The sequence below is a fragment of the Drosophila ananassae genome, chromosome 3R, assembly GCF_017639315.1.
Source record: "Drosophila ananassae strain 14024-0371.13 chromosome 3R, ASM1763931v2, whole genome shotgun sequence".
In the NCBI taxonomy this organism is placed as follows: domain Eukaryota; kingdom Metazoa; phylum Arthropoda; class Insecta; order Diptera; family Drosophilidae; genus Drosophila; species Drosophila ananassae.
This window is the reverse complement of record NC_057930.1, coordinates 21,245,451-21,260,279: the sequence shown is the minus strand read 5'-3', so window position 1 is coordinate 21,260,279 and position 14,829 is coordinate 21,245,451. Positions and strand designations below refer to the sequence as shown.

Sequence of the window (14,829 nt, the reverse complement as noted above, 5' to 3'; positions counted from 1 at the left end):
CAGTGCTGGAAAACGTCTATATCTCGGTCTTGCCATCGCACACGTGTTTGTGTTCGCACGTTGATTTCTTGATTTTTGCGTTAAATACGATTGATACGATGGCCGACATTGCTGCTGCCCCCAGTGTCGAGGTAAAGGAGCAGGCTCCTCCTGCCGATACGCCCGCCGCAGAGCCCGAGACCAAGAATGGCGATGCCCAGAAGGAACCGGCTCCGGCCGCCGACGAGGGCACTGACTTCTCGAAGCAGGAGCGCGCCATAATCCGTCAGGTGGAGTACTACTTTGGCGATGCGAATCTCAACCGGGACAAGTTCCTGCGCGAGCAGATCGGCAAGAACGAGGACGGCTGGGTACCCCTCTCCGTGCTGATTACCTTCAAGCGGCTGGCTTCCCTGTCCACCGATTTCGAGGAGATTGTGGCGGCCCTGAACAAATCTGAGGAGGGTCTGATCCAGATTAGCGAGGACAAGCAGAGCCTGCGCCGTCACCCAGAGCGTCCCATTCCCGAGCACAACGAGGAGCGCCGCAAGGAGATCCAGGAACGCACTGCCTACGCCAAGGGCTTCCCACTGGAGTCGCAGATGACCGAGTTGTTGGACTTCTTCGCCAGCTACGACAAAGTAGTCAACATCACGATGCGCAAGCACTACGACAAGCCCACTAAGTCGTACAAGTTCAAGGGCAGCATTTTCCTCACCTTCGAGACCAAGGAGCAGGCCACCGACTTCCTTGCGAAGGACAAAGTCGTCTACAAGGAGCGCGAACTGCTGCGCAAGTGGCAGGTGGACTACCTGAAGGAGAAGCAGGAGGAGTACGCCCAGAAGAACGAAAAGCGCAAGAACAAGAAGGAAGCGGCCAAGGCGGAGCCAGCGATTGAGCTGCCCAAGAACGCCATTGTTGTCTTCGAGGGAGCCCCAGAGACTGCTACTCGCGAGGAGGTACGCGAGGCCTTTGAGAAAGTGGCTGACTTTGAAATCGCCTTCATTGAGTTCAGCAAGGGCGATACCAAGGGATCTGTGCGACTGACTGAAGCGGATGCGGCCGAGAAATACATTGCCAAGGTGGAGGAGGGCAAGGTGAGCTTAACTATTCCTTTTCTTATAAACTGAAACTAACTCTTGGTTACCCCACAGCTCAAGTTGAACGATGATGTGTCTCTCACGCTCCGCAAGGCCACCGAGGAGGAGGAGAAGGAGTTCCTGGACAAGGCCATCGAGTTCATGAAGAAGCGACGGGACTTTGTCCGCAACAAGGGCAAGCGTTTCAACAATCGCAAGCGCCAAGGCGGCGGCGACTACAAGCACAACAGCAAGAAGGGGCGCCGGGAGTAGGCGTGTGGCCAACCCGAGTCCTTTCCCTGGCAGTGGACGCTGCCAAGCTGTTACTCGGTAGATCTAGTTGACTTAGCATTAAGCTGTAATAATATGAAACTCGTATTGCTTTCTTGTAGTTGACGAATTAATCGTTTCTCCCATGAAATATGTATAGTCTGTTACATAGTGAACGAGATGTACTTTTAATTTATTTAACATAGAAGACTATGAATTCTTTTGTTTCCTTAAATAAAAAGCCACAAATAAAAACCAGTTTGTAAAATCCAATGTTGTATGATTTCATTAATTTGTAATTTTTATTGCTGTTTTGTGTATTTTCTTGATTTCTTTGATGTGTTTTTGGGGGGGTTTGTGTGGTTGGGTGTTAAATCATAGCAAAATAATTGAACTTAAAAGCATAAAAATTTAATATTACGTTGATAAATTACAAAGTATTTAAATGCATTTACAATAACAGGAAAATAAGAGAATTTTTGTTCAAAAACTACAAAACTATGTATATATAATTATTGATTTGTTAAGGGTTTTCGCTTTGCATCATCATCATCATCATTACAATTATATTGAGGTCACTTATACTCATTAAGGGGGTAAGGTAATAATTAAAACTATGCGAAATGAACTAAATGGTATAGGTTGTTGCATTGCAACTGCGATTAAAATTAGATTGAGCTATTAACTATGTAGTTCTTGCGTTATACATTGACGTTGCTAGTTAATAGGGAAACAAAACGATAACTTTACGAAAATTAAACAATTAATCCGATCTGTGCAAGCACATAACTTCACTTCACAATCTCTGATCTGTAAAGTTTCCTTCTGAAGATACATACATGGATGCTGGTGCCTTATCGAGAGCACAAGCCAATATATATACTAAGATAATATATAATAAGATATAGGGATTACGAGTACATGGACTTATTCAACATTTACGCATAAATTAAACAGTTATAAACAACGATATTATATAATGTATAGCGATGTGTACAGTTATCTCCGTTCTATATATATATAAGTATATGGTGGGGTGCGATCAAGCGGATATCTTTCTCTCTGTAGCCGGCAGAAAATATACAAAGCTTCAGCCAGGAATTCAGTATTTCGTTTCTTCTTATACATTCGCTAGTCTAACATTTACATCCTTTATCCTTTTATTATCCTACTTGCTTGGAGTGCGTTGCAAAAGCCATAAAAAAGTCACCAAAAATGCATAATACAAAATGCGGCTAAGAATCTCTGTTGGCCAATCCAGTCCAGTTATCAAGTAATGTCCGTTTTTGGTTAATGAATTGATCAAGTATGGTATATGGTATAGTAATGGTAATGTCAGTCGTAAGAACCCCAGTCGCGAATCTCTTATGGCCTTTGAACGCACTGATCCTCCTCCGCCCGCCTACTTCCAGACGGGCGTCAGATCCAGGGTGAGATTCTGTATGGTTCGGTTCCGGGCGGAACTGCGCTTCTGCTTCACAGAGCTGGTGATCTCATTGACCAATCCCTGGCAGTCGTTGCACACCGTCACCTGCTCGCCTCGGAGGTTCTCCTTCTGCTCCGGGGTCTGGGCCAGGTGGCTGCCGGAGGAGAACAGGTTGAAGCCCCTCGAGAAGCGGGATCTGCAGATCATGGAGAAACATTAGTCTTTGGAGGTGGGATATAGGTGGAGGGATGAACTCACTTTCTTTCCAAGGTGCTGTTGTTGGAAAGCGGTCGATATGCAGGACTGTGCACGGGCAGACTCCGGGGTCCCTCCATGCTCCGGGACATGGCGTTGTTGTACTGCTGCTTCTGTTGCTGGTGGACTCCAGAGGGTCGCATGGCCGCCGAGTAGGAGGCCGACATGGAGGCCTGATCGTGCAACGCCTCCACCGCCTGGCCAGTGGCATGGGCGGCCGAGGCTCCGGGTCCCACGCTGATGCCCGGCGTGCTCATGTTTGATCTTTGGTGCTTGGGTGAGGATGGGGCACTGCCCACAGTGCTGCGAGTCTATAGAGGAGAGAATATTATGAGCCACCTCTTAAAATAAATCAAGTAACAATAGTTTACCTTTCTATCTGACTCGGATCGCAGAAGACGCTCGATCAGGGACTTGGGAAACTGGTCGTCCACAATGTTCCCCGTCGAGGACGAGTGCGCCTGATGGGCATGATGGGAGGGTGAGGGTGTGCTCGAGCTGGCCGGGCTGGACAGCAGCGATGGTGAGATCAGCACAAGGGGCACATTACGGAAATGCTCCGAAGGAATTCGCATCTAAGAGGAGGAAGATTCTTTATTAGATTTTCCAAAAATAAAATCCTGAAAAATAAACATACCTTTGTGTAACACTTGGCGCATACTGTCCGCTGGCAGAGCTTGCACTGGATGCCCCAGGGTCCAAAGAAGGAGAAACGGGTGCGCAGGCACAGGAAGCAGACGCGACGCTTTTCAACATCCTCCTTGACGCGCACGTCCATCGGCAGACCCTCCAGCTCCGCCTTGGTCATGACGGAACGGATGTGAACGATCTCCGCCAGTGTGACGGACAGGCGATCGTCCCCCCGTTCCATCCAGGTCTGTTTATCCATGAAGGACTTGTTCCATGGGCCAAGGGAGGATGTTGAACTGGCCTCGTCTTGTGCTGGATTTGTTTGTTCCATGGGGCTTCGCTTGGTTGGCTGCAATAGGAGGAGATACTTATTATTTATCTTACAGATTATGAGAGTTTAGAAAACTATTAAAAATCAATTCATCTTTTATGTGTTTACTTGATGAGTTGAAAGTCTCTGAATCTCCGGCTTAGGCCACACCATCTATGGCTATCATATGACATATCAACTCAACATAAAAACTTTATTATAATGCCGATGGTCTTACCTCCTTGCTGACGTCATCGGATTGACGCGATTCCGGCCGCGTGGGCGGCATTGAGTGCGTCTCGTCCAGATTGCTCTGACAGCCGACGATGGTGTGGCGGCGTGTGGAGGCGCGCCTCGACTCGCACTGAGTGGCCAGGTCGTAAGCTGGGAAAGAAATGGAACAGAGGGCAAACAGAGAGTTAGTTCGGGGCCAACACTGCGGATGAGTAATTCCATATGCAAGTACGAGAACAGACAAGGAGGTGTAGGTACATATGTCGTTAAAGTGGATAAATGTTAAATGTGTCGACTGCAGCAGGGTCATGTATTTTTATTTTTAAGGCAAGCAGGGGTCTGAATGGAGATGCTCTTAAGGGCGTTGCACTTAATGGGCGTGACTGACTGACTTTGATATGCAAATTTGAGTTCCAATATGAGGGACAATCATGCAAAATGGCAATGCATTATTATTTTCTATAGTTTCTTAGAAAATATTTACATTCCAAGGCCGTGTCGTAGAATCTGTGGTACTCGTCCTCCGTGAAGGATGGCTCTTCGGGTGGCGCCTGCTTCGCTGGCTCCACTTTTTGTTTATTTTTTTTTAAATTTTTTTAGGCAGCATATAATTTGTTCGTTTTTTGGTTTCATTTTTTTTTTAAATATATTTTTTAAGCGTATATGGCAAAGTTAAAAATACATTATTTTTGGGAAAATATCAATAAAGCAACCGAAAAACTGAGTTAGTACCAAAATAATAATCTACTTGAGTGCCATAAAAAATAATACTAGAAAGCGAATTATTGTAGACTTTCATTTTATTTCTACTTTTACTTAATATTTTTTATTTTTACAAAATAATTCGAGATTTCTTTGTTGTTGTTGTAGTTATAGTTGTTGTTGTATATTTGTGTTGTTCCACTTGAGTGTGGGTGTGTGCGTGAGTGCCTCCTCAACCGATCGCCAATTTAAATATTTTTTTAATTTTTAGTTTTTTTTGGTTAGCTCTGCCCACACCAAACTGTTGATTAACAATTTTCTGGCATTTTTGATTTTGTTCTCAGTGCGGTTTCTTTTTGGAAACTACATATATACCCTGGGGGTACCTCGTTGCGGTTTACAAAATCATAAAAATTAAATAGATCGATACAAGTTAGCAGTGTTGTGTTCGCAGAAAAACGATCAAATACCTTTTGCAAAAATTAAGTGTTTTGGTTTTTGTTGGTAGTGGAAGGAAAGGAAAAAAGTAAGAAATAAAAATAAATTAAAAATATAAAATAAACTAAAACCATATCGCAGTGAGGGAGATGCATGCTGCAACTTCCTGATTGCGATTCAAAAGCAAAATATACAAATAGATCTTCTTTGGCAATGGCTGGGCCATGGCTTGAAGCTAAAGCACAAATTAAACCGGTTTCCTCTTGGCCCTAAATGGTAGTAGATAATATATTTAATTCCATCAACAGCGAAAGCATTAAGTAAACTTTTAAAAAAGCAGACATATTAGCGGATAAACAAATTAAATTATATAAGCTAGAGAAAGGCTATTCAAAGGCTTTAATTGAGTAATTTTTGGCAAAGAATTATGTTCACAACTCTTTCAAAACCGACTGCCAATTCTCAGACAAACCAATTCAATTCTTAACCAATATCTCAGATTACAAAAAAACCGACTTATTCTTTGTGCTTTTGAGATCTAGTGCCACCAAAGTGCCCGTGTGGGTTTTAGATATATATTGTAGATATAGATATTGCCCAATCGACGGATAGAATCGGATACTCACTTGTGCGTCTGGGCCGCATCAGCGACGCCGTCGCCTGGCTATCACGATGCGCCTGGCTGGCCACCATGTAGCCACCAATCGGATACGGTGGCATCTTGGGCTGCGAGTAGCGATGCATCTCGGCCAGGTGCGGATGCTGGTGGTGGAGGGTGGCCGCTGTGGAGTGGGAGCTGCTAATGCTAGACTCATCATAGAAGAGCTCATCGTCCTGATGATGTTACAAAACCCAAAAATTAATACAAATTTGCTGAAAATATTCCATAATAGACAGTCTCACCTGAAACTTTGAGAAATCCACTTTGATGAGCCGCTGTCGGGATCGTGACAACGTGGAATTTGCACTTGGAAGCACTGCAAGTAAAAAATAGATCAAAGAAACAATAAATCTTTGGCTCGAAAGTAAAAGTTATGGGAAAATACAGTCTGATTAGATTATCTAATGAATATCATTGAGTAATGGAGTAGGTAGACCCTGGGTAACAGCTCCCCATCTCATAAAAATAACCCTTTTTTTTGTTCATTCATTGTGCAATTAGAGTTGACATGACTCTATTCTCGGTACCATTGAAGTTTCCAGTTGTCAGCGCCTTTACATTATTGTTTTCTTTTTTTATGGTGTTTTTTGTTTGGTTTTAAAGGCGTCAGACTACTCCATAAAAACCGTTAAGCCCAACGCACTTAATGGTTCTACTTATGAAACCCACTCCACGAGGCGTTGCACAATGCCTGGGAACTTTTTGCCGAGAGTATCTGCAGCGGAAAAGTTGTTCCAGCCGAAGATACTTTATGGTTGGCCCTATAATAACCACTACGTGATCCATCTGGCAACTGCCCACTGGGGGCTATAGACTATGACCCAACTTTAACCTTTTGCCGGGGGGTATAACACGAAATTTTTAATCCTATGATGTTGGACTGAAACGTTTCATTTGGCTTGAGGGGTTTAACATTGTTTCGAAGCTAAGATATCCGTTTAAAAGGCTTTTAAATCTCACAGAACTGATATATTTTCCATATGCCATATGACATGTTTTGTAAGAAAGAGCATTACCACTTCCCCATCAAAAAATACTCGAGTTCGACTTGATTTCTTCATGCCTCTAATGACTGAAGCTTAAGCCGAAGTCATATCATGACGGCAATTACCGCAGCCACTGCAGTTGCCACACAGTGGCTCCTTGAACACAAAACACTGCCTACGGGGGAAGCCTACTTGGCCCCCACAGCCCCCACTTCCTCAGTAGCTACCAGAAATCGAAACCAGGTCAAAACGGAGCACATTCAACAATGAAAAAGCGTTTTTTTTTTGTCGTGTTTGTTGCTTTTTCCATTTAGGGTTTTTCGAGAAGGGGCGGCTGACTACCTTTTGATGGCTTGATGGCCTGTCGAGGTTTGGGTGTTGGCGGATTATTGGCGGCGGCTGTTGCTCTCGGGGCCGCCCGAGGTGTTGGCTGCGGCTGCTCCGAATCCTGGCCAGGATGGGCAGCGGATATGCCCTGTGATTGAGATTGTGGCGTGGCTGTGGACTCGCCATCGGAGCCGCAGAAGAGAGAGGCATCACTGCCTATGTCCACCAGATCGGCATCCCGGACCACGTGATGGGAACGGAAGACAGAGGCTGCCGTCGAGCGTTTGGCTGGCTTGGCATCCATGTGGTTGGGTCCTGGGCACTCCTCTGGATGGGTTCTAGTTACAATCCTGGCGAGACCGGGCGAGACCCGGTTAGAAGAAGCACATTTCCCTTTGTTGGCTTTTCACTTTTGTGTGCCACAACACGGTTGCATTGAGGGTATCGATCCGACTGGCTATGAAATCCGGAAAAAAAGGGAAGCCACCCCCTTTGGGTCGCTGTTGAGAGCACTCTCTCTATATATTTTGTTTTTGTTGCAAAGGGGGGGTTGCTATGCCACCCGGAATTTGGCCAGAAACCAGTTTATTTTTTATTTTCTTTCACAAGTCTTCGGTTTATTCTATTAATCAGCCAGCTTTCGTTTACAATTTCACTCAGACACGCTGTAAAATCAACAAAAAAAGGCGACACTTGCAACGTGGTAACGAGCTGTTTAACGCTTGGAGCTCCGACGCGGAACTGAGACCCGAGAAATGTGGCAGCTGTCAGCCCGAGCACGAAGCCCCCAATTCCTACACGATTGGCGCATGCGCCGCCACCGCGAGAGGGAGAAACTGAGACAACTGGAGAGAATACCTGAGAAGCCGAGAGAAAAAGAGCAGTAGTGTTTGCGGCTCCCCCCCGCCAGAGAGCTTAAATGCTTTGTTTTGACATTTAACACACAAATGTTTGGTGGTTTGTTGTTGTTATTGTTGCTTTAGTGATTTATACGTCACTCCTGAAGTGGTGACGTAGTCAGTGCAGGCGGTGACAAGGACTCGCTCCACACATGTGATGAGTAAGCGTGGCAAGTCCTTCGATGACACCGTAATTAGAGCCTTGGTAACAGAGCGAAAATAACTCGGGGTCAACTCGAGGGTCAAGTTACAAAGTAATTTGAGAATTTCACTTTTTAAATCGCTTTCAATTGCAGAAGATTATCACTTGTGCCCGTTTAGGTATGCTATGATTTTATTACAATACAGGCCATCTTGTGTGAAGCCATTTTTAAAGGCGCCTTCGGGTTAGGCTACACTTTTTTTGGCTCCATTTCCGCGGCCATTTATTTACATTTGACACCGCCATTTTTACGTAAATAATTTTGAAATTATAAGAGTTTATAAGATTTGAAGAAAAATTTAAGATTTAAAAAAGTAAAAATAAATAAAAATTTGTTTGAAAATATGTGTGTTGAAGTAATTATTATATTTTTAAAGAACATACATATGACAGTGTTTTTCTTCATAGTTTCTTACCATTTTATTTTTCATATTCAATTAAATATTTTTCTAAATGTCTTACAGTGACTTTTCCAGTGTCTGATTTATGTTATTTATTCCTATTTTAACCCAATTTCGCTCTGCACACAAATAATTAACAAATTGAATAAGTTTTTTGACAGCCAACAACTGCAAATATTGGAAACCAAATCTCCGTATTGGAGGAAAACAAGATTTCCCGGCACAGACCAGACTGTGAAAAGAAAAACCAACATTGAACCAACAATGGCAAATACAGTCTGAGGTGAAGTTGTCGTGATTGCCGTTTCTTGGCTTCAATGTTTTTTTATTTTTTCTATTTTTTTTTTCTTTAATTTTGTTGTTGTGAAGTTGCCGTTGTTGTCGTCGCGTTGTCGCTATCTTTGTGTGTCACAATTTTGCACGCTTCCTCCAAACCAGCAAAAGCGGATTGGGGATTCGGGATGGAGTTATAAATTAAAAAAAAATATAAAAAAAAAAATTCTATCAACAAAAATTTATTTAGTTTCAAAACAATTGTAAACTCTTTAAAATATATTTTAGTTTAAGGATGTTGGGAATTATAAAGTGCAGAGCTATTGCCATTTTAAGCCTTCTTTTTTTCAGTGCATTGTTGCATTGAATATTTTTTTCTCCTGTTTTGATCTATGCTGGCATGCGCGCTGCACCCGACAAACACAACCCGACACACACAAGCCAACAAACAAACAAACAATGCAGCAAACACGAACAAACAAACAAACACACGCCCTCAAGCCAAAGGAGCGACAGGGACAGGCGGACAATAGCGACAAGTGCAGTGAAAAGTCTTGGCCGGGTAACAAGTTTTCCCCCAAGTGCCGTGCCCCGCCCCCACCCCGACATCGGCTGTCTATATAGGCGCATATGGCAACAATTTATGGGCGGCTGGCGTTTAAAATTTTGAATCGACGATGACAACACACAAGGAGCCCACAGACCAAGACCAAGTCCAAAAAAAAAAACGATGGATGGCCCAAGCGGACACCCGCAAAAGATTAGAGGCGGCATCTATTTTTGGCAGGCACTGTGCAAAATCTACAAGTTACCTTTCGACAATGGGCCTGGCATTCGTTTTTTGTGGAAAAGGCGTGAGAGTAGCGCCCCTTGGCCTCACCCATAATATATTTATTTAAAATAATGAAAATGTTTTAAAGCTTTGTACTTACATCTCTCCCTGAGGGTGGGCGCTTCCGGTGGGGTGATCTGTTTCAGCTCCTTTCCTTTCCGGATGGACTCCATTAGTTGTTCTCGGGGCGAGGGTGTGCACATACGAGGCGGTCCTAACTGCCGCTCAGAGGCCTTTAAGAAAAACATACATTTTTTTTGAGATTTTTGCAAGAGAAACTAGTAATTTTTATTTGAAAACAAGAAACAATTTTACGGATTCGGTACAAAAAAAATAACGCGAGGTCAAGACAAACCAAATGGAATCGTCGAATGAAAGTCGAAGTCGTAAAAATTTCACACTCTGCAAGCGGCATATGGAGATTTTGATTGATTTGGTTTGCAGTTGGTTTTGATTTTGATTTGGATGATACTTGACTGGTTGCAGTTACTTGATTTTGAATTTGATGTGGCAGTGGGATTGGGATTGGGAATGGGGTTCTGATTGGTGGTGGCTTTGGTGGTCGTACACACCTTTCTGAGTGGCGGCCGTGACCTGATGAACTCCAAGATCATGGCATGGGCATCTTTCTTGACACGCGGCGGTATATCTCCATTCACCATCACTTTGCGCAACTGATACTTTCTGAAAATGAAGAAAATAATAAAGAAACTTTCTTTTAATACCGTCTTCGATTGGCTATTGTTCTGTTGTTTTGTGGTAAAGGCCAACTATCGATTACCAGATGGATAAAAAGATTTATTTTGTTGCAAGAGTAAGTAACTGCCATCAAGCCTAGGGCTATGATTCACAAGGCTGTGAGTGGCGTGACATTAAAGGCTTGTTTTCCTGCTGAAGTATAAAAGGCATAAATATACTCACTTGGCTCTAATATCCCCCATGAGTATCTCGTAGGGCGTCAGCTCGTACTCGATGGGTGTGCGTTCATAGTTGCTCTTCTTCAGGCGAACACCGCGCCGCAGTTCGTCAATCACCTGCACCCAGAAGCGTGCCTGTAAAAGTGGAGAGGTGTGGTCAGTCCCCAATATCAAACAAACTTTCAAACACAATCTGCAAAGGGGGACAGAGAACAGAACAAACAAACAACAAAGAGCATGCAGAACCTAAAGAAACATGCCGAACCTACTTGCAGGGACCTCCACAGCTGCAGTTCGTGCTTGAAACCAAAAAAGAAAAGGGGAGTTGAGTTACCAGCTGGCATTTCACTTTTGCAATTATTTTCATTTAATTAGCAAATAATTTTTAGACTCCCGCTGCGGCAACAGCAGCCGCCGCAATGGACCAAGCCAATCCATTGGCTGATTAATGCGAGACATGCCACTTGCCACTTGCCACATGACAAGTTAACTGTGCGTATGAGTAATGTGAGTGTGTTGTGTACGATAACAGGAAGACTATTTAGCACACAATGGGGGTATGGATGTGGATGGGGGCATCCATCATATTCCATTATATCCATAGTATGTAACAGTGATCCGCAATTTCACTTTCCACAGCGGCATTCGCTTTTCCTGTTCCTGTCAGCAGCAGTCAGTCGCGGCAAACCCAATTGCCGGCCATGCATTTTGAGTCACCTCATTAAACATGCAAAACGGCGCTGCTTGTGGCATTAGGACTTGGTATTGTATAGGGTCCGATTACAGCCACAGCTGAAGGCATCAATGGCAGCACATGTTTTGACACAATCGTTTCAAAATCGGCAACACAAAAAATAAAAACTGGAAGGGGAAAAAGAAGAAATGAAGATGCCGCGCCACGCTTCAATTACTCGAACAACAGCAAAATTAGCCCACCTTTGAGTGGCAGCAGCTTCCGGAGGAGTTTAAAAATGCACTCGAAAAAATATAAAGCATTAGATAAAAACCTAGGGAATGAATTTAGAAGATATAAGATAACAGCATCACCTATATTTCTCTAAAAAATAAATTTTTCCTCAAGTGTCTCATACTTTCTTCCAAAAACACATGCTTACAAGATTTGTATCTTTTGGATATTGATAAATTGGCATACAAAATCTTCATCATAAAAGGCAGCTAACCGAAACAACGACTTAATGTCTGCCAATTTTATTGCCCAACTCCAACTATCTTTTCAGAGAAAACCTTTCCCACTGCACTAAAAAAAAAACCGAAAAAACACGAAAAAAATAAAGAACACGCTTTAGAATTTCCGCAATTCCAGCATTTAAAAACGAGAAACAAAAACACATTGTAAACTTGGCGAAAAATCATAACAAAAAGTGTTTTAACAATCAGTTTGCTGTGTGACATTCTGAAGGCTGTTCGCTTCCCCAGAAGCACCATAAAATGCTGACTAAAGACACACTTCTGGAACCTCATATCCAAAGAGCAGTAGCCCCCACTGAATAGAAACCAAAAAAACAATAGATAGAAAGAAGGAAAAGAGAACTCTTATCGAAAAGGTAGAAAAATGATAAGAACCCTTTTAATCAAGACTCTACAATTGCCTCAAATTACGTTTCACAATACCTGGCCAAACAGACACTGAATAAATATACTTGACGGCTTTTAAAACCTATATGGTATATGCGATTGTTGAGTTGGAAACCGGCCATAATGGTGGTTCACCTGTTTGGCCAATTAATTGGCCAATTTGAGGGCTGCACCTCTTTGCTTCAAGCACTGGATTTCAGCTTTCAGCAATATTTAAATTTATGGCCAAAAAAATAAAAATATATGGGTATGGTCTATTTAATAACGAATATGGCGTGAAGACGCCATCAGATAGTGCATGTAGTACCCCATTCCCGTGGAAATAAGTCAACATTATGGCATTTGATGTGTCGCACGCAAGGGTTCCTTAGTTGCCTTTTGTTTTTCCAGCTATCAGACATGCAAAGATTGTCAGAAAGCCAAGCCCCAGAAGAAAATGATTTCACTAAAAATAACACAAATGGTATAGAATTGAAATTCTTGATTGGCAATATCAGGTGGGTCTTAAAACGACTCTTAAAAGAACTTGTTTTGGGTTGTTATTGTTAAAAATGAAATAAATTTAAGACAAAGAAAGAGTTGATTAAATTAAACTCATTAGCACTTTATTAAAGGTCTTTTAAGGAAGAAATGTTTTTGGCAAAAATTATTTTCTTCCACAGAAGTATTGAAAGAATTCTATCAAAATTTTAGAACAAGCTTTGCAAACTGTTCTTTGACAGTTTCAGGTTTCGATCTGATTATGAATTCTGATTCAAATAAACCAAAACACACCCCGAACGGTAAAAACTCCAACTTTTCACGCTACTTTTAGCAAAAAAAATCAAACTCTGAGCCAATTTTTTGTTGGTGGTTTGCGTGTCTGGCCAATTTGCGTGTGTGTCTCAATGAGTTTCGGAGGTTGGATGACGACGACGATACTGCTATATATCGGGGTAAGGTGTTGATGGCAAACTCCTGTGACGGCCTCGACATATTCGCCAAAGGTCACCACCGCCGAAGTATAGATGATATATGCGGCCATTAAAATAGCTAACAGAAAATATGGCATATAGAGCGGCGTTGAACTCATTAGGATGATGGCCAAAATGGAGGCGACCACCGCGGGCCAATTATTGAAATTAAAAGTGAATTTCATTTGGCAATGCATGAGAAATAGTACACTTTTTGTTGCTCTTGTGTTTTGGCGGAAAACCCACCAGAAATGCTCGTGATCTGTGCGATAATGATTATTATGATGATGGCTTATGGCTTTTTGGCCAAAAACGCGCCTCGAAGAGGTGCGCCAAGCAAAAATCGTGAGTCGTCAGCCACTGTGGGCCACTTCATCGGCCATTAGTGGAGCACATGTATGTAAGACGAATACCCCGATATTACATAACCCAACCGAAGAGAAAGAGACCATGTCTTGAGAAGGAGAATGAATCTTAATCTTACCCAGTCGTTGAAGCCCAGCTTCGCCAGCTCTTGTTGCGTGGTCACCGACGATTCAGCGGCCTTTATTAGCTTCTCGGCACCTGCTGCACGGAGATGTTACCATAATTAATATTCCGGTTAACGGCTGATTGATGAATTGGCTGGTAATCTACACACACTTACCATTGTTTAGAACTTGCTGCAGGAACACACGGAGCTCAATGGTCTCCGTCACGAGGGCTCTGCAAACGGCTCGGTAGTGGTTCTCGGGCAAGGTGGGTTTTATGTGGTTTCTGCAGGTCTACAAAATAAAAATATAATTAGTTTTTGGCCAATTACAGTTGAGTATAAAATAGGAATAAATATTATGGGAATATTTGGCATAAATAGTTAATTATCGCGAGTTCTTCACTGATTTAGATACTTCATAATTTACCTTATATTACCTATACTTTGAAAATAAAATATAAAAGTTACTAGATAGTTTTCTGTGTCAAATTCTGGGAATACCTCCTAGCCATCATAATTCTCTGCAGATATCCCGCATGAAAGAACTCTACGTGGTCAAAACTAATTGAGTTTGTGCCTTTTGGCCATTTCCTTTCACTTCGCATTACGATAATCATATCTCGGATGGAGACCAAGGTAATTTATTCCGCCAAAACAAATCTTATCTAACCGTTGACCCATTACCCGCCTCTAGCCTGCCGCCTTTCGACTGCCACTCAAATAATGAAAAATGCAAATTTATCCATATTGGTTGCAGATACTTTTCCACTTTTCGTTGATGTGCTAGAAAAGTCAGGCAAGTGGAAAATGTCTGTCGTCTGGCTGTTTGGCTGTTTGCCTGTCTTCTGTATTCGGTGCTCACTGTTGCCTGACAGCAATGTGTCAATTGCATAAAGTGGCTCATTAGACAAGTCAACCAAATCAAACAAAGCCGATGCTGAAGCTGAAGAGTCCAATCAGCAACGGGGTGTGAGGTTCATCACACGC

At 42.8% G+C, this 14,829-nt stretch overlaps 2 protein-coding genes across 6 annotated transcripts in view; one reads left to right on the top strand and one right to left on the bottom strand.

Moving 5' to 3' along the window:
* The first annotated feature begins 10 nt into the window (after nucleotides 1–10).
* LOC6498186 (la protein homolog) lies at nucleotides 11–1,601 on the top strand. Its single transcript, XM_001962218.4, has 2 exons — nucleotides 11–1,076; nucleotides 1,134–1,601. The coding sequence occupies exons 1-2, from the start codon at nucleotides 99–101 to the stop codon at nucleotides 1,329–1,331; spliced, it is 1,176 nt and encodes a 391-aa protein (XP_001962254.1). The 5' UTR covers nucleotides 11–98; the 3' UTR covers nucleotides 1,332–1,601.
* A 5-nt stretch (nucleotides 1,602–1,606) lies between these two features.
* LOC6497357 (protein spire) overlaps nucleotides 1,607–14,829 on the bottom strand; it is a 38,881-nt gene continuing 25,658 nt past the window's right edge. Inside the window, exons 5-17 of one of the 5 annotated variants that reach the window (XM_001962219.4) lie at nucleotides 14,017–14,134; nucleotides 13,855–13,937; nucleotides 10,826–10,956; nucleotides 10,477–10,588; nucleotides 10,005–10,137; nucleotides 6,227–6,300; nucleotides 5,950–6,157; nucleotides 4,668–4,751; nucleotides 4,188–4,333; nucleotides 3,647–3,988; nucleotides 3,381–3,584; nucleotides 3,013–3,320; nucleotides 1,607–2,950 (exon numbers count right to left, since the gene is read on the bottom strand). In XM_001962219.4, the coding sequence (XP_001962255.1) occupies nucleotides 2,731–2,950; nucleotides 3,013–3,320; nucleotides 3,381–3,584; nucleotides 3,647–3,988; nucleotides 4,188–4,333; nucleotides 4,668–4,751; nucleotides 5,950–6,157; nucleotides 6,227–6,300; nucleotides 10,005–10,137; nucleotides 10,477–10,588; nucleotides 10,826–10,956; nucleotides 13,855–13,937; nucleotides 14,017–14,134 (2,163 nt within the window). In that variant the 3' untranslated portion in view covers nucleotides 1,607–2,730. Of the gene's footprint in view, nucleotides 2,951–3,012; nucleotides 3,321–3,380; nucleotides 3,585–3,646; nucleotides 3,989–4,187; nucleotides 4,334–4,667; nucleotides 4,752–4,809; nucleotides 5,356–5,949; nucleotides 6,158–6,226; nucleotides 6,301–7,312; nucleotides 8,048–10,004; nucleotides 10,138–10,476; nucleotides 10,589–10,825; nucleotides 10,957–13,854; nucleotides 13,938–14,016; nucleotides 14,135–14,829 lie in introns of those variants that run through there. The other 4 variants (XM_014906178.3, XM_014906179.3, XM_014906180.3 and 1 more) reach the window with 4 other exon arrangements.